Genomic DNA, 19,262 nt, shown 5'->3' with positions numbered 1-19,262 from the left:
GTCTGTTGAATGTAACAAACAATTTGAACATGTGTTTAAATACTTGGCACAGTATCCCAGGCTACAGGTGTGACCAAACTCCTCCCTTTATGGTTCCTGATCTACACGCTTACGCTTCCTTTATAACTTCCTTACTGCCTTGCGTTTTTTACTGAAAGTCACTTATGCTTCGTTTTGGAATTAGATAAAACATACGTTATGAAATGATGAGTAAACTTCCTGAAATATTTCCTGTAAGGACTGAGGTTGTCAAACGTCTCCTCCTTTGTCAGGGAATGGAGTAACTCATAGTTGCATCTTGTCTTTCAGGCAATAGCTTAAATGCTACTTTCTTCTGGATTGATTGGGTTAAAGTCTTCTGGCAATATGTTCATGGCACCCTGATCTTCCTCTAGGGGAGATACACCAAGAAAATGTTTTAAAAGTTTTCATTTCTTTCCCCCTGTTCCAGTGCTTGTCAAGCTTTAAGGTTCCTTTAGGATCACCCAGGGATCTTTCTGACAATGCAGATTCCAAGGTAGATGGCCTGGAGTGCAGGCCAAGGATTCCATTTTTAACAAGCATCAGTATGATGCTAATGCTGCTGATCCAAGAACCACATTTTGAGAAGATTTATTGAAACCAGGCGGTGACAAACTACATTCTGCTTGTCAAGTCCAGCCATAAATAAAGTTTTACTGGGACAGTCACAGTGATTCATTTGCATATTGTCTGTAGCAGCTAGAGTGGAGCTGAGCTGGTGTAACAGAGTGACAGAGGCTGTACTTCCACCAAGCAGATCATATTGATGATTAGACCCTTTGTAGAAAAAGTTTGCTAAGCCCTGATTTAGACCATACACCTCACGAGAGCAGGGAACATATCTATCTAGATGTCTGCTCCATATCCAATGCCTGATACTGTTCAATAATTATCTGAATAAACGAATTACATCTTGGTAGTTCTATTGTCCTAACAGCCAACCTGGAGTTTGAACATGAAAGTGTGTTTCCTTCCCCCGCAGGTCATGTTAGGACCTTGCTTGATTCTACTTGCTCTGCCTGGCTGAAATCCCTGCACCCCGAGGGGAGAGTGCTGAACTCCGTGATGGCAGATGGCATGGCTGAGATTGGGTGTCTGCTTTTCCTCCCAAGAAGCTACAGTGCATAATTAATTCATTGTTCACATTTCAGAGCAAGCAGAGTTTTAATCCCCTCTGAAATTGGTTTCGGATGTGGAAGTCATAGTTCTCCACCCTCTAATTGCAAAGGGGAGATAATACGGCATCGGTATTGAAATTTCAAGCACGGCATCGGGCTGGAAATAAATATCATTTAAGCTTTGAAAGCATGGCTGGCTGGAAACGTTTCCTTTTCTATTTCACAAATTTAATGCAGAGAAGTTGTGCTTATTCAAAAGAATGATTCTTTTGGAGACAAGGAGAAAAAAACGTTAAATGGGGGAATTTTAAATTCTAAATAAGCAGTCTTTCAAGTCAGAGACTTGTTTGCATAGACTTGTTGAAATCATGGTGCCATACAGTTTCTCAAATTTACATTATTAGTTGTCATGCTGCTTATTTACATATACATTGAACTCTGCACAGAAATGCTTATTCCCGAGTCAGGGTAACTATGACGGTGCCTGAAAGCAGGACTGGGAGAACAGATATATGCCATTTTGTAATTTCTATTGGCCTGATACGTTTCCTTTCCATCACTCTGGTCTTAATCCTCCCCTTTTCCTTATGCAAACAGGATTCTATCTGGAGTCTCCTGGGAATTATTTAAAGGTCCCTGAACTGGATAATGGGAAACGCAGACCCTGTTTCCTCACTTAGTAAGGCAGTGCTCTGGCTTCTTCCTATGCCCATTGTTAATCACGTGCTTTGCAAACAACAGCCTCCGACAGTTTTAATACCTCAGCTGGTGTGTGCCTGCTTTGGGCCCTTATCAACAAGACAGAAATACACGTTTTTTTTTAGAGAATCAATAATAGCTCATAATGACTATTTATGTAGTGCTACATGCTACCAGAGCTCTGATGATAAAGCCTCTTGATAATGGTCTCTGAGGACAGATAGAGTCCTAGTCCCCCATGTTATTGATGAGGGAATCAAGGCTCAGAGAAGTTAAGTAACTCAAGTTCACACAGCATATTAAAGTCAGGCCAGACTAAAACCCAGATGATCACTGTACTCTAAATATTTTTGCAAATAGATACTTAAAAAAAATTATTTTTGGCTGTATCACACAGTATGGGGGATCTCTCCCTTTGATCAGGGATTGAACCCATGTTCTCTGCACTGGAAGTACAGAGTTTTAATCACTGGACCCCTAAAGAAATGACAAGTCCTGGCTGGGAAGGCTGGCAATGCTGAAGTGATATGTAGGGTCTTGGGTGGAAGCCCAGGATTCCAGTCCTAAAGCTTTCTCTTCACTCTCCCAAGAGGCAGAATGGGGCTCTTGCATTGGTCTGTCTCTATCTGGGGAGGAAACCTAAGCTACAAGACACACTAGCTGATCTTCCAGTCCTTCCTCCTTGCAGTCAGAAAGCTCAATTATGGAGTCCCTCTGAGAGTTACAATAGCAGTACCAATGATAAAAAAAGAATGGCTAATTTTAGAGGTGATCACTACATGCCAATCACTTTCTACACAAGCTGTCATTTCATCTTCATAGCAAGCATATGAGAAAGCTACTATCATCATCCCCATTTTTCAGATGGGAAAACGAAGGTATGAAGCCATTGCTGAATATAGGAACCTCTATTTGAATCAAATCTGATCTGACTCCAGTGCATGCTTGGAACTACTCACAGTACTGCTTATGCGCCACCTGCTTTCCAGATAGCATTGCTAGTCACAATAACCTCACTGAATAGTACTGGCCTCATTTTATCAAAGAAGAAATTGAGGCCCAGAGAACTGAATTGTCTTGCCCAAGGTTCCCTGGTGGCTCAGATGGTAAAGTGTCTGCCTGCAATATGGGAGACCTGGGTTCGATCCCTGGGTCGGGAAGATCTCTGGGAGAAGGAAATGGCAACCCACTCCAGTACTCTTGCCTGAAAAATCTCATGGATGGAGGAGCCTGGTAGGCCTCAGTCCATGGGGTTGCAAAGAGTCAAACATGACTGAGAGACTTCATAAGTACAAGGTCACTGAGCTGCTAAGGGACAGTTGCAGGATTCAAAATCCAGGTCAGCCTGACTCATTCCCTTATGCTGAGATGCTCTGTCTGCCTGGGAGCAGGGTGGGAGCTTGCAGCCAGGCTACTTACCACGTTCTTGTAGAAGTAGTATACCACCATCCTGGCCAGGCGTGAGTAACACCAGTGGCCATGCACAAGCAGCAGCTTCTTGAGGTGTCTGAAGCGGGAGATGGCAAAGTCGCTGGACATGACAGCCTGAGAGGCAGAGCAGACATATCGGCTTCCGTCCACGGCTGCTAATGGACCAAAGAGGCTCCCCTGAGGGTGGTGCTCTGTTCTAAGGTCTGCAGTAGGTAAGGCCTGAAAGACCCTTTGTCACACCCTTGGATGACTTTTTGGACTCTGACACTCCCCAGCCCCTCCTCTGGGAAATCTGGATCTCACTAGAATCCAAGGAGGGCGGCCAGAAGGGACCAGTGGTCTGGTCTGGCTCTTCCCCTCCTTCCACTTATCCAACAAGCATTTACTATGAACCAGTGTGTGTTGAGCGCCATGCTAGGCACGTGATGGTTGAGCAGAGACTGGGGGCTTCCGTGCAAATTATCCTCAAACCTCTCGATACCCTTGGCCACCTCCCGAGGCAGGCCTTCCACTCCAGTCTCAGGTGGAGCTGCTGGTGGGATAGCTGTTTCTTTCTGCAGAGCCAAAATGTGTCTTCTGCCCTTGGGATGACTCAGAACTAGACCCACTTCATATTACTTTTCAGAGTAAGAGGTTTGGACATGCCTGGTTATAAATCCTAGTCAGAGTCTTGGTCAAGGTGTTTAACCTCTCTCAGCCTGTTTCCTCATCAGAAAAAAGTGGAATGACAATCCCTAACACACAGGGTGGTAGTGACTGCAGAAACTGGGGTAATAAATGCGAAGTGCAAATAGAGTGCTAGGCTATGATAGACACTCAAAAAGTGACAATGTTCGTTCCTCCTCACCAACAAATTTAGGTAACACCTGATGTCTGTGCTGGTGGTGGGAACACAGTTGTTAATGGTTCAAAACTACCAAGTGGGGTCTGTCTTAATGGGGAACACAGCAGCTCAAGTTGGTATGCTTGTTCCAGGCTGAATTTTGAGTAATTTTGGTACAAGCAATGTGTAGGTCCATCTAGCCATCACAGCTAAAATGGCAATTGAAAATTGTTTTCCAGTTGCTCACAAAGGGTATTGCAACCTTGATGTGGGTAGGGGTTGCAGGGAGGAAACATGGAATCAGGGGGAAACTTAGTTTTTCCTGAATGGCTGAGTACTATTTGGCTTTAGCATACAGGTATAGTCAGCTGTCTGTAAAAAGCCAAGCATCATTTGATCTCTATTCTGAAGGACTGGCCAGTAGGGATGTGGTGATAGAGGTTATGTATGGGCAGGGAAGCCCCCTGCCTCTCAGATGAAAATTCTGCAAAGCTCTTTAGGAGTTCCTCCAACACTGAGGGGGAATAATTCACCAACAAGGATAAAGGAGAGTAAGAAAGTAACAAGAAGAGTTGAAGCCACTGATACCTGCATGCCTTCCTGTCCAGATATTCCAATCCCAATATCGGCAGCTTGAATCATGCTTACATCATTTGCTCCATCACCTGAAAGGAAAGTAGTCGTGAGATCCTGGTCCAACTGCTGTGAGACAATGAGAAGCTTTATACAAGTGGCTCTAGATTGTCTCCGTTTGCACATAATTGAATCCTTTTAATGTTGCTTTGAATAGTCCTCTGGAGAAGCCACCCTTACAGTCACTTAGCCTGAGAGATGTCTTTTCCTCTTTGGACAAGAAACCCTACTTTTCTTTTATCGTTGAACAAATACATACCTTCACATGCCACCTTCATACCAGCATTGTCAAATGGATTTCTGTGTGATAGAAATGTCCTGTTCTTTATTGTCCAATTTGAAAACCATTAGCCTCCTATGAATGCTGAAATGTGAATGGTGAATTTCTGTTTAGTTTGAAGTGTAACACTGAATAGCCACACATAGCAGGTGGCAACCATTTTGGACAGAACAACTCTGTCAACCGTGAGATCTTTTTCACAAGCCTGGCTTTTTCCAATGCCTTATCCTTCAGACTAAAGTTGAGCAAACTTTTTCTGTAAAGGGCCAAATGATAAATATTTTAGGCTTTGTGGGCCAAGATGCAATACTGAACAAGTGTTCTTTCTGAATGACAAACAGATTTTTACACATTTTACCAGTAAAAACACAAAATCCATTCTTAGCATCTCTACAGAAACATGCAGTGGGCTAAACTCAGCCCGAGGGCCACAATTTATAGACTGAAATGACTTCCTTTCTCTCCTGGCCCCGCCTGTTTTTCTAGTAGGGTCTCATAATAGTGTGGAAATATATGATATTATAAAGAATACGCAATTGAGAGAGAGAATTTTCTCCTAATTGTCTAGCAACAAAATTTATTAATCTTAAAAATGCTGCCATTGTAACTAGCTGTTACTCTTGTAAGGATGTTTTCCTTGCTAGCATAGCAGTGCATACTTTTCCTCTCCCCCGTGGCAGAACAAACCTGCCCTTTAACCTCTTCTGTTGGCAAGCCAGGGGAAGAGGGGTGTGGAATCCTATTTTTTGCCCTGCTGGTTTTGTTTCTGCTGTGGTGGCACTGAAGCCAGCCCTTTACTTCAGGGAGTAATCCTGGGCTATTGCCTTAAATGTGTCTGAAGCTTTCAAGAGGACAATTTAGGGATTAAAATTAGGATGCAGTTGGTAAAACTCTGCTCCCTGTATTCTTTCTGCCTATCCCCTCCTTTTTTTTTTTTTTTTTCCTGGTTTTGAACTGCTTTTACCTGAAGACCAAGAGGGAAAAAAACCAAAAACCAACCCTGTACCCCCGTGAAAAAACAAAAAACCAATAACCATGTAAAGTAGGTCTCTTATTTGAAATGCCAGGAAAGAAACTTTCTTTCCATATCTGTGTAGGAGGAAGAAAACCTGAATCATCTGTTAGGATGTCCCTAAATGAAAGCAATGTTTACCATGTGCTTGGTGTGTGCTGAGTACAGGATGGAATTAAGTAAGACTGACATTGTCCCTCCATTCAAGGAACTCGTGGTCTCCTGGGCAGCCCATCGCCAAGTCATAACAGTGCTGTGCAGCCAGCAGAGTGTACAGTAAAGGAACGTTGGTGTGATTAGAGGAGGTTTTACAGAGGAAATGACTTGAGCAAAGGCCAGGAGGTGAGAGAGAATGAGGATCCTGGAGAATGGTAAGCAGCTTCCTACGGCTGAATGTCGGGGGGAGGCACGTAGCTGGAGAGGTAATGGAATCCAGATCACAAAGATTCTTATAATCCAGGTTTGGATGTTTCTGGAAGGTTTGAAGTAAGGACAGTTTTAATTTCTCTGCTTCAACCACGACTAAAATTTAATCTCCTATAAGGAATTTTTCATCAACCTACAAGCCACCATTTATTGAGGGTATGCTTTATGCGGAGTCTTGTATTTAGAAATGAATGTATATACATTCATTTAAATGTGGGGCAGGCTCCACTTTTAAAATCTCCCCACATTCAGCAGAATATCAAGTCCACAGACACCGGTGTGCATGGCATTAGAATTGAAGGGGGCATGGTCTGCATCCCAGAACTGAGGGAACATGAGTGTATACTGATCTACCTGGATGTTCTGAACTTGGCTTTGGCCTCCATCCAAGTCCTGACGTTTCCTTAGCAGAGAACCTGGGTTTGCTCTCCCGTTCTGCTCAGCCTGTCTGTCTGCTGTCATGCCTTGACTGTCACTTTGACAGCGCCCTCAGCCTCAGCATCCTGACTGTGACGCCTGACCTCCCGGCTCTGGTCCAGGTGTCATGTCAGAGTGGCCTTGCCCAGTCCCCCTCCCCCTCCCATCCCTACATGCCAGGTACCTATGGAAAGGGTCATGGCTCTCAGCCTGTCCCGCACCAGCTTGACCAACATGCTCTTCTGCAGCGGGGTGGAGCGGCAGCACAGGACAGAGCGGCAATACCGGGTCAACTCCAGAAATTTCTCCTCCAGTTTTCCCTGGAAAATGGCATTTAGCGTCTTCCCGTCGATGACCAATCCAACATCTGGAGCCGGAGCTCCTGAGGCGGGGGGTGGTGTCGCAGAAGGTAGACGGAACCCAGAGAGCTTGCCGCCTGGCTTCAGAGGTCCATGGCATTGCTTTACCTCTTCCAGTGCCAAGTTGAGGATGGAGTTGCACGTTTCCTGTAAAGAGTATAAAGAGCAGAATAATCAGTTTGGTGTTAGTAAGCAACACTGGAAACATAGGTTAAAAGCCTCACTTTATCCTCTGGTAAAAGAGTTATAAAACTCTACTACCATAGAGATGGCCTGGGAATCACTCTCTGATTTTGACATTTCTCTGCAGTATTTCAAACAGCATCAGAGCAAGAATAACTTGGAGCCACATTAATGGCCCAAAGAGAGAGTGAGCTTGGGAATGAGAGTGAAGAGAGCTCAGTAAGATGGGGACTGATACAGGGATGGTATCATTTATAAATGATACTGATGAGATGGTAAATGATGGCAATGCGTTAGGCTGGTATTGGGCTTTTCATTTCTTACAAATCATTTCCCTTCTCCTTTGTGCCTCAGAACATACCTGTATGGTAGGTAGGGTGGGTAATACTGACTTTAGCTTAGAGATGAGGAAATTGAAACTGAAATCCTTAGTAAGTTGTTCAAAGTCATCCAATTTAGTAGTGGAGGCAGATCATTATGATTCAACTTGTGGCTTTGTAATTGAAAAAATACATTGTTTATTTATCATTGGTACAAATGTATTGGTCACACTGGTTGAAACTGACCATGTATACCATCCTAAAAGAGATCAGTCCTGGGTGTTCATTGGAAGGACTGATGCTAAAGCTGAAACTCCAATACTTTGGCCACCTCATGCGAAGAGTTGACTCATTGGAAAAGACCCTGATGCTGGGAGGGATTGGGGGCAGGAGGAGAAGGGGATGACAGAGGATGAGATGGCTGGATGGCATCACCAACTCGATGCACATGAGTTTGAGTGAACTCTGGGAGTTGGTGATGGACTGGGAGGCCTGGCGTGCTGTGATTCATGGGGTCTCAAAGAGTTGGACGTGACTGAGTGACTAAACTGAACTGAACTGATGAGTCTTATTGGTTTAAAGAAACTTATTTTTTCTGATGTTTATCTTGAAATATGGGGAAGAAGCTATTTTCTCTTATCAATTCTTCTCCACTACTTTTGATTGTATCAAAGATAAAGACAGATTTGGACCTAAACATATCCTTAATACCTCTTTCATTTATGTAAACATCACTTTTAAATAAAGATAGAGAAAAGTTGTGACAGTCAGCTGGAATACCAATTTAAATTGCATTGTTTTGTTCACAGGGTCTTTACTTAGCAGTGTTCTTTTATCCATGGCAAGAGATGATATTTCATTTATTGTGCTGCTAAAAAATTCTTCTAAAAAGAAATTAAAAAAATTTCAGTCTATTTAAGTGAAGTTATTAAATAAATAACAGTATAGGTATTATATGGATTTAGACAAAAATTGTGGTTTGTTCTGAAATGGCAAGTTTGAAGACCATTGATCTAGGAGCTTCTAAGACTATTTGGAATAATTTCTTCTGAAGTGAGTAGAACTGCAGTTCATTATTCTGGGGCCTTCCTTTAGGGGATGCTAAACTGAGCATTGCAAGCAATAGGGCATGCATAGGACCCAGAGGGGCCACAGGAAGTAGTTCAGAAGTAGGTGATTACAGCTGAAGCATTTCTCTGGGAAAGAGAGCAAAGTAGTCCTTGCTGGAAGCTGGGGTTAGCACAATTTATATATAGGCATACCTTGGAGATATCGTGGGTTTGGTTCTAGACTACTGCAATAAAGTGAGTCACATGAATTTTTTGGTTTCCCAGGCCAAATAAAAGTTATGTTTATATTGCAGTCTATTAAGCATACAGTAACATTACATCTAAAAAAGCGTACAGGTATGTACAGAATGAGTGTTGTGTCAGCAGGCATGAAAACAAAATTAATCTCATTGTACATCTCCATCAGAGCTCTTGGGTGACCAGGTGCATTGTCAATGAGTGGTAATATTTTGAAAGGAATCTTTTTTCTGAGCAGTCGATCTCAATAGTGGGCTTAAAGTATTCAGTAAACAATGTTTACTGAATTCAGTAAACCAGATGTGCTGTCATCTGGTCTTTTGTTGTCCCCTTTATGGAGCACAGGTAGAGTAGATCTAACGTAATTTTTAAGGGTTCTATAATTTTTGGAATGGTAAGTGAGCACTGGGTTCAACTTAAAGTCAGGAGACACATTAGTCCAAGAGAGTCAGCCTGTCCTTTGAAGCCAGGCATTGAGTTCTTTCTAACTAGAGTCCTAGACAGCACATTTTCCCCAATACATGGCTGTTTTGTCTACATTGAAAATCTGTTCTTTAGAGCAGCCACCTTCATTAATGATCTTAGCTAGATCGTCTGGATAACTTGCTGCAGCTTCTACACTCAGTGCTTCATCTTGTACTTCTACGTGACGAAGATGACTTCTTTCCTTAAACCTCATGAACCAACCACTGCTAGCTTCAGATTTTTCTTCTGCAGGTTTTTACCTTTCTCAGCCTTCGTAGAATTGAAGAAAGTTAAAGCCTTGCTCTAGCTTAGGCTTTGGCTTAAGGCAACGTTGTGGCTGGCTTGATCTCTCTAGATCACTAAAACGTTCTCTTTATCAGCAATAAGGCTGTTTCTCTTTCTTATCATTTGTGTGTTCACTGGAGTGGCACTTTTAATTTCCTTCAGGAACTTTTCCTTTGCATTCAGAACTTAGCTAACTGTTTGGCACAAGAGGCCTAGTTTTGGACTCTGTTGGCTTTCTTCATGCCTTCTTCATTGTGAAATGAAGTGAAGTCGCTCAGTCGTGTCTGACTCTTTGTGACCCCATGGACTGTAGCCTACCAGGCTCCTTGCTCCATGGGATTTTCCAGGCAAGAGTACTGGAGTGGGTTGCCATTTCCTTCTCCAGGGGATCTTCCCCACGCAGGGATCGAACCCAGGTCTCCTGCATTGTAGGCAGACGCTTTACCATCTTTAGCATTTGGTTTAAAGCTAAAGGTGTACTTTCCTTCTCACTTAAACACCTGGAGGCCACTGGAAGGTTATTAACTGGCCTAATTTCAATACTGTTGCGTCTTAGGGAATAAGGAGACTTGAAGAAAGGGAGAGAGATGGAGAACAGTTGGATGGTAGAGCACTCGGAACACACACAACATTTATTGATTAAGTTCACCATCTAATACAGGCATAGTTTGTGGCACCCTAAAACAGCAAGATCACTGATCACAGATCACCATGACAAATACAATAATAATGAAAGAGCTTGAAGTACTGTGAGAATTACTAAAATGTGACACAGAGACCAAGAGTGACCAAATGCTTTTGGAAAGAAGGCATTAACAGACTTGCTCAATTCCATGAAACTTCAATTTGTAAAAAACACAGTATCTGTGAAGTGTAATAAAATGAGGTATGCCTATAAATTCCTCCAATATATGACTGCAGCAAATCATTAGAAACAGAAGCTTCAAAATAAAGTCTCTGAATGTACTTCCTTCAAACTGTCTACATAATAATCACAATTGTTACCATTCATTTAACCTTTAGTATCTGTCAGGTGTGGAGACAGGCAGTCTATAAGATGGTTCTCAGTGATCCCTATACCTCCTGATAGTCATGTCCTTCTTTGTGTAATCTCCAACCCTTGATTGTCATTATGACTAATATTTCCTTTCTAATGAAGAAAATTTTGCAAAAGTGATGGATTGTCACTTCCCAGATCAGTCTATCAAAAGACTGTGGCTACAATTTGGCACTCTTTCTCATTCTCTCTCTTGAATGGCTTACCCTGGGGGAAACCAGCTGCCATGTTGTGAAGCATCTCTATGGAGAGGAACTGAAGCCTACTCACAATCATTTCCATGAACTTGGAAGGAGGAGGACTCCCCATCCCCAAATGACCCATCCCATTGAGCCTTTAGATGAGCTCACATCCCTGACTACAACCTCAAGAGAGATCGTGAACCAGAGGTAGCCAGCTAAGTGCTCCTGGACTCCTAACTCATAAACAGTGTGGGATAATAAGTGTCCACTGTTTTCAGCTACTAAGTTTAGGGGTAATTTGTTAGCTCATACACATCCTGTGTTAATAACTATTTTTCTTCTATGATCTTATTTAATCCTCCCAATAGCCTCTGAAATAAAACTTTTTAATTCCCCATCTTACAGATGAGAAGACTGAAGTTTGGCGAAGTATAGTATCTGGACCACAATAAGTCTTCAATATATGTTGTTGTGATAATAATAGTTGCTATTACTAGTTCCTATCTAACACTATGGGTTCCTCTGGTGGCTCGGTGGTAAAGAATCTGCCTGCCAATGCAGGAGACACAAGTTTGATCCCTGGGTCAAGAAGATCCCCTGGAGAAGGGAATGGCAACCACTCGATAATTCTTGCCTGGAGAATTCCATGGACAGAGGAGCCTGGTGGCCTACAGCCCATGGGGTCACAAAAGAGTTGGACGTGGCTGAGTGACTAAGCAACAACATCTAATACTATATAGGCCCTTCTAAAATTCCTTGACAGATTAACACTTCCAGTGATGGGTTGGTAATTCTCTCGTTTTATGGATGAGAACCCTGAAGTTTTGAAAGGTCTCGTAACTTGCTTATCACTTTAAGATACATAACAAAGAAACAATAGTCCTAAATCAATGTATTTCTTTGCATTGATCGCTGAAGAAGGCTTTCTTATCTCTTCTTGCTATTCTTTGGAACTCTGCATTCAGATGCTTATATCTTTCCTTTTCTCCTTTGCTTTTCTCCTCTCTTCTTTTCACAGCTATTTTTAAGGCCTCCCCAGACAGCCATTTTGCTTTTTTGCATTTCTTTTCCAGAAAAACATCCATTTCTGCTTTATTGACTATGCCAAAGCCTTTGACTGTGTGGATCACAATAAACTGTGGAAAATTCTGAAAGAGATGGGAATACCAGACCACCTGCCCTGCCTCTTGAGAAATCTGTATGCAGGTCAGGAAGAAACAGTTAGAACTGGACATGGAACAACAGACTGGTTCCTAATAAGAAAAGGAGTATGTCAAGGCTGTATATTGTCACCCTGCTTATTTAACTTCTATGCAGAATACATCACGAGAAACGCTGGACTGGAAGAAACACAAGCTGGAATCAAGATTGCTGGGAGAAATATCAATAACCTCAGATATGGAGATGACACCACCCTTATGGCAGAAAATGAAGAGGAGCTAAAAAGCCTCTTGATGAAAGTGAAAGAGGAGAGCGAAAAAGTTGGCTTAAAGTTCAACATTCAGAAAATGAAGATGATGGCATCCGGTCCCATCATTTCATGGGAAATAGATGGGGAAACAGTGGAAATGGTGTCAGACTTTATTTTTTTGGGCTCCAAAATCACTGCAGATGGTGACTGCAGCCATGAAATTAAAAGACACTTACTCCTTGGAAGAAAAGTTATGACAAACCTAGATAGTATATTCAAAAGAAGAGACAATACTTTGCTGACTAAGGTCCGTCTAGTCAAGGCTATGGTTTTTCCTGTGGTCATGTATGGATGTGAGAGTTGGACTGTGAAGAAGGCTGAGCACCGAAGAATTGATGGTTTTGAACTGTGGTGTTGGAGAAGACTCTTGAGAGTCCCTTGGACTGCAAGGAGATCCAACCAGTCCATTCTGAAGATCAACCCTGGGATTTCTTTGGAAGGAATGATGCTAAAGCTGAAGCTCCAGTACTTTGGCCACCTCATGTGAAGAGTTGGCTCATTGGAAAAGACTCTGATGCTGGGAGAGATTGGGGGCAGGAGGAGAAGGGGACGACCGAGGATGAGATGGCTGGATGGCATCACGGACTCGATGGGCGTGAGTCTGAGTGAACTCCAGGAGATGGTGATGGACAGGGAGGCCTGTCATGCTGCGATTCATGGGGTCGCAAAGAGTTGGACACGACTGAGTGACTGAACTGAACTGAACTGAAATCAATGTATATAGAATCAAACAGATTAAAACTATCGGAAAAAATGAGTACAGAATATGTAATTACATTAAAGTGGGATATAAATAAGTCAGCTTTAGAATGGATTTCCCCCATTTCTGTCTTAACATCTCTCTGTTGCTGTTGGTCAGTCATAAGTCATGTCCAGCCCTTTGCGACCCCATGGACTGCAGCATGCCAGGCTTTCCTGTCTTTCACTATCTCCTGGAGTTTGCTCAAACTCATGACGTTTGAGTTAGTGATGCTGACTCTGTGCTATCTCTGTACTCATGACTTTTTCAACAGGATGAGAAAGCCTAATCTTTCAGCTTTAGTGGGCCCAGGGGTGTGGGCAGTGCTCAACATTCAGGTACCACCTTGGAGGGTCAGGGACATCTTTAAAATGGTTAACAGTGACTGAGCTCAATTTGGGTGTGAGCTGCTGTTTCTTGGGAACTTCAGCTAATTAATCAACAAACATCCTTAGCTTCTTACAGGAAGGCATTGCATTTAACAGAATCTACAGAAAACCACTCCACCCCTCTCAGGAGGACTCACAGGCATGTTGATGTCCTCCTCCTGGAAGTGAAATGATCACTGCAAATGGAATTGCCGTTGCAAGCTGGGCAGGCAGACATCTACACTGTTACAGGGATCAAGCACTCAAGCAAGATGCAAATTATTTTCTTTCTTGAGCATAATATTAATGCCAAGATTTCCCTGAGATTATTTTCATCTTGAAAATTCACCAGGGTTTCATCTAATCATAGCATAGTCTGTGCACCTGACAAGAAAGTAAGTGATTTTCCTAATTCATCTTTAGGCCACTTTAGGGTCTCTGGCATTTTTTATTAGGATACACCACTTCTTTTTAAAAAATTACATGGATTCTTCATTGAATGAAAACCAAACTGAAACTTGTAAGCATCTGTTTCAGGTCCAGATCAGCCTCAGGCAAAAGCGAAGGAGTGAGATTCTGTCATCCTTCCTGCCTCTCTGTGCTGTTCTTCTCATCTCTCATCTTCCTCCCTCTCTCCATCCTTCTCCCCATGGAATGTTCTAGGTCTCCAGTGCCCTCCACCTACCACCCCCACAACCCAGTGTCTTTCTTGTTCCAACTCCACATCTATTCCAGCACTACTCCCTTTGATAGAGGCAACTGAGCCAACACCTACTTCCATGTTCATCAGCCAAGGAGCTAGTGAAATTTTACTTTCTTCAGTTTACTTCCTGAAAATAGAGTTTTCCTCCTAAATAGAAAAACCATTGCAACTTTAAATACACTTCTTTAGACGTTACACAGCCCTCTTTCTCCAAACATTGTTCCCTGCCACTCACAACCTATTAAGGCTGAAAATTGCAATTTTTGAACTTGGCTTATCTTTCTCTCTCTCCCATCCCATCAAAGCATACAGGTCTTGTGTACTATTTTCTTCAGATTTCATTCTGTGGCAACCAGTTTGGTATTACAAATTGGAGCCGAAAATTTAAACTCAGAACCATGTCAATTTAGGTAGGGTTTTTCAATGGATGAGTTAATCCAAAGTATAAGAAATTAACAACTGAGACTCTGTGAGCAGACAGTCTGGAATGATGCAAACAGCACTGCCTGGCCAGAGAAGGGTGCTCGAGGCTTAGTCTATCTATAGAGACCAGATGGTGGCCCTGGGCAGTGACTCAGCCCCTCTGTGGGCCTCAGTTTCTCATATTCAGAATGGGGAGACAGGCGAAGTGTGGGATTTGGGAGAGCTGCACCTTGCTACTATGTTTTGCTAGACGAATATAAATAGACCTGTCAACCATGTGTGGGGATGAAGCAGAGGACCAGGACTGCTGGAGGGCCAAGATTTGGGCGGGGTGGGTGGTGCTGCCCCTGGGTACCCGTAATCCTGTCTCCTGTTGGCCTAGGTGTCACTCTGCACCTGGACATCTGGGCTCTACTTTGGCCTCACCTGACTCTCTGTGTTAATGGAGTAAACGGTGTCCGTCTGGTCTAAGAGTCTGCATGCATAGGCGATGTTGACCGCAGTCTCCTGCTTATCTCCAGTCAAGACCCAGAGCTGGATCCCAGCCTCCCGCAGAGCAGCGATGGTGTCTGGAACACCTTCCTGCAGCCGGTCTTCAATCCCAGTGGCTCCTGGAATGAGGAAAGACAGCATAGCTCACATTTCTGTTGGGAAAAGGAGCTGCTTAATCTCCCCAAGGCCCTATCAAACCAGGCAGTGATTATTGATTATCTCCATGTTCTAGGCTGTGCTAAGCACCCAGGATCCAGCAGTAACAGAGACAGAGCTGGTCCCCACCCTCTCTGCACTCAAAGGCCTGTTGAATAAGGATTTACAACTGAGTGATGGGAGGAGAGAAGCCCAGAGTGCCAGGCAACCATATACCCGGAGACTTGAACTTCATCTAGAAGATCAGGGGAGGCCTTGCTGAAGGAGAAAAACAAGTGAAAGTGTTAGTTGCTCAGTCATGTCTGACTCTTTGAGACCCCATGGACTGTAGCCCACCAGTCTCCTCTGTCCAAGGGATTCTCCAGGCAAGAATACTGGAGTTGGTTGCCATTCTCTTCTCCAGAGGATCTTCCTGACCCAGATTCTCCTGCATTTCAGGCAGATTCTTTACCGTCTGAGCCACCAGGGAAGTTGCAAGTGCCATTCAATCTCAGACATGGAAGATAAACCCTGAAGGTGGGGAAGGAGGAGAATTCCAGGCAGAGAAAGCAGAATGAGTGAAAGTCCAGAGGTCAGAGTTGAAGATGACACAAAAAGGGAGGCAGAGCTGGGTGAGAGATGAGGCAGGGAGGGGAGGTGCTGGGTCATGGAGAGCCCATCAGGGCATGAAGGGATTTGGCATTTACTTGGTAGCAAATTAAAGGGGGTTAAGTTGGAGAGTGATGGACAGTTTTGAAATTTAAAAAGATCATTCTAGAGACTGGATTGGAGGGTGGAGGAAGCAGGATGAAGCTCAGGGCTAAGAGTCAGAGGAAAGCGGGTGTGGCTGGACCGGCATAGCCACAATAGGAGTGGAAAGACACGGGGGCACTAAAGTCTTTCCTCTGCAAGGGCTCACCACAGAATTAATAGAGCTGGGTTTTTAAAATACTATTCTTAGAGGGAATTAAAGATGTGAGTTACATCATTTTCTGAATGGTCTCAAGCTTTGAGCCAACCTTGATGAATTATACCCAAACATGCAATGGTTGCCAAGTGATTAAGCAAAAATAAATCTGCATTTTAATTGAGATTCGTTTCAGACCACAGACTAATGGCTGTCCATTTCACTCTGGGCAGGAGTGAAGCATGCCGTTTCTTTTAATAATCCCGAGTGACAATAGGTTGGCAATGCAGTCACGCTGGATGCATATTGAAAAGATCATTTTGTACTGGGAGAGCCGGTGTGAATGCAATGTAGCTTCCGAATGGCAAGGCAGTTTCTTGGTGGCAGGATGAAGTCTCTTCCCGGCCCCAGTCTGCTCTATCCTAAGCCACTGTGAGGGAAGAAAAATAAACCTCTCCATCCTGAAATGGGCCCATTTTGTATTTCAGGCCCAAGTGCACTGGAGAACAATCCCATGACAAATGACGCTTGACCCTCATCTTTTCCTCCAAGCATTAACCTGGAAGGTGAGAGACTGAAGCTGATGTGTATTACAGGGAGGAAGAGTGGAGAGAGGAGGAAAAACACATTTAGTGGTGTGAGAGAGAAAATGGAACAGGTGGTGAGAGCCTTTCTCAGCCAGGGAAGCCGACAGGTCCTAACAAATGTGTTCTCTTTTATGCCGAACTGGCTCAGGGGCGCTTCTCACCAGCTGGGGCCAGAAGGCTCCCCTGAAACAAGGGGAAAGGTGTGCAGGAGTCAGGGGCCCTAATGGGATGACTCATTACGTGGCCTGGTGTACTTGGAGCTGTCTGGACTAGCTACCCCCTGGTTCCTGTTAGAGTGAGTTCTCCAGACCAGCTTTCCAGGGAGTCTCGTGAGACAGCAGACAAAGGCCTCTGCAGTCCAAACACAGGAAACAAAAGGCTGAAGGAGGTATGGTGCAAAACTGCCTCCCCTGGCTCGCCACTCATCCCACTAAATCTTGCTGCCACGTTTTAAGTATAGAGAGATTTTACCGTCATCTTACAGCAACACCCTAGGTCTTCCCCTTCACCCCGGCCTGGCTGAGCTAGATGGAGTGTCATTTATCTAGAGGAGGCAGAGAGGCTCAGAGGGGTGCAGGGGCCAAGAGGTGGCCTTCATCCCCAGGTCAGCACTGCCTCCCAAAGGAGGCTGTTTCCACGTGGCCACGTGGCCAGTATGTGGATGCTGTGCAGGCATTGCCTTTCCTAGATCTTGTTCCCAAGTTGTGAGGAGACGAATCTGAAAAAGGAATTTCTCCCTTCTCCCTTGGCAACTCTTTTCCTTCAACAGAAATCCACTGCTGTCTCTTAGCTGGTGCTTTCCATCTTTCCCCCAGGGTAGCCATCTAATTTCTATATAGCAGCAGTCAGAGTGATTTTTGTAAAACATAAATCTGTCCCTGCTTCAACTCCCCTTTTCCAAACCTTTAGCATACGACTTACATGGCCCTTCCTAACCTACATCCTCCTGACCTCTCTTACCTCAAGTGTCTCCCTCAAACTCCATGGTCCAGGCAAGGCAGACCTCTAAGTCTCCGGCTAGCCCAGGCTTTCTCACCTCCAGACCTTCATTCAGGCCCTTCCCTCTCGTGGAACACCCTCCCACTTTGATGAGCTCCCTTTCTCCAATCAGCTCAAGCCCTCCTGTGCCCTCCTTGGCTCTGCACTAGGTTGCCACCTTCTCCTTTTGTGCTTCCATCCCACCAGCTACATCTCCCAGTCCCACTCTTGCCACACTCTGATGAAATTACTTATTTAATCATCAAGGGCAGCGTCCGTGGCTCTTGTAGCCATAAGACCTAGTGTGCTACTTGGCATACAGTAGGTGCTCAATAAACATTTGAATGACTGGAGGAGAAGCAACCAGGCTTCCTCCAGCAGGGAGTGCAGGAATACTCCTGGGCATCCTCGGGAAGCAGGGTGTGGAGTCTGGTAGGATTTCAGCACAGCTCACTGGTGCCAAATGCCTGGAAGGGCACCCCAGGGAGGCTCCTAATTGAGACACATTGGTAATAGTGTCAGAATCGAGGCTGTGAACGCCGTTTCCAACTTGTAGCATTCCTTTTAAAAATGTAACAATAAACTTATTTTTAGCTACCGAGTAAGGTGAGTTGATTCTCCAGATGCTGTGCTGTCTCCATGAGAAGCTCATCTCTGTTGTTGAGGGATGCCTCAGCCTCACGCCGGAAACTGGCCCATCGCCTGAAGTCCTCTTCACTCAAGACCTATGAGATGGGAAGAGGCTTGTTCACAACTCTGGGTGTCTCCTTCCCCTGCCCCTGTGCTGGAACTCCTACAGGCCAACTTGAGCTTCACTATACAATTAGATGGGGCTTTCCCCTCAATGATTTAAAAAATTTTTTTTAATATTCTTGAATTGATGAAGGATTGATCTTCATGTTCCATTATCATCAAATGTCTGTTGCCCTCTGTGGTGCTCTGGGTACTGTAGATACAGTAGAGATCAAGAAAGACAAGAGCCCTACAGACCTGGGCTGATGTGCTAGTAGAGGGTGAGAGACACTATCTAAGTGAATAATTTAAAAGAATGGACCATCCCAAGGACTATACAGAAGACAAACAGCATGCAACTGGATAGGGGGATAGCTGTGGGAAGAGGGGTTATTTTTATTTGGGTCGCCAGGACCCTTAGACAAGGTGATGTACAGGCTGAAATCCAATGATGAGAAGTGTTCAGTCATGGGGAAAGGCAAGTTCAAAGGCCGTGAAACAGCAGTGAACTTGGCTTTCTTTCTGTTCCTTGAACTCAGCAGTTGGCTTAAGGATGGAGAGCCAGATGGAGAGGACCAGAGATGAGGCTGGAAAAGTTAGTAGCAGACAGGTCTTGTGTAGCCTGGTAGACTATTCCACTAGCTCCTGGAGGTGTCCAATGGCTGAAAAAATCCAACTAGAGGACACAGGGGGCTTCCCGGGTAGCTCA

General features: G+C 44.2%; 1 protein-coding gene across 2 annotated transcripts in view; it reads right to left on the bottom strand.

Annotated features, from left to right (window-relative positions):
- ATP10B (ATPase phospholipid transporting 10B (putative)) overlaps positions 1-19,262 on the bottom strand; it is a 332,336-nt gene that overhangs the window by 31,602 nt on the left and 281,472 nt on the right. For both annotated transcript variants that reach the window (XM_018050084.1, XM_013965740.2), the window contains 5 exons: positions 18,420-18,546; positions 15,149-15,333; positions 7,045-7,366; positions 4,681-4,757; positions 3,258-3,383 (listed from right to left, as the gene is read on the bottom strand). In XM_018050084.1, coding sequence (XP_017905573.1) covers positions 3,258-3,383; positions 4,681-4,757; positions 7,045-7,366; positions 15,149-15,333; positions 18,420-18,546 — 837 coding nt within the window. The remainder of the gene's footprint in view (positions 1-3,257; positions 3,384-4,680; positions 4,758-7,044; positions 7,367-15,148; positions 15,334-18,419; positions 18,547-19,262) is intronic.

This window comes from Capra hircus, chromosome 7, assembly GCF_001704415.2.
Source record: "Capra hircus breed San Clemente chromosome 7, ASM170441v1, whole genome shotgun sequence".
In the NCBI taxonomy this organism is placed as follows: Eukaryota; Metazoa; Chordata; class Mammalia; order Artiodactyla; family Bovidae; genus Capra; species Capra hircus.
Note: the sequence above shows the minus strand (reverse complement) of the source record. Positions and strands in the feature narration are given on the sequence as shown.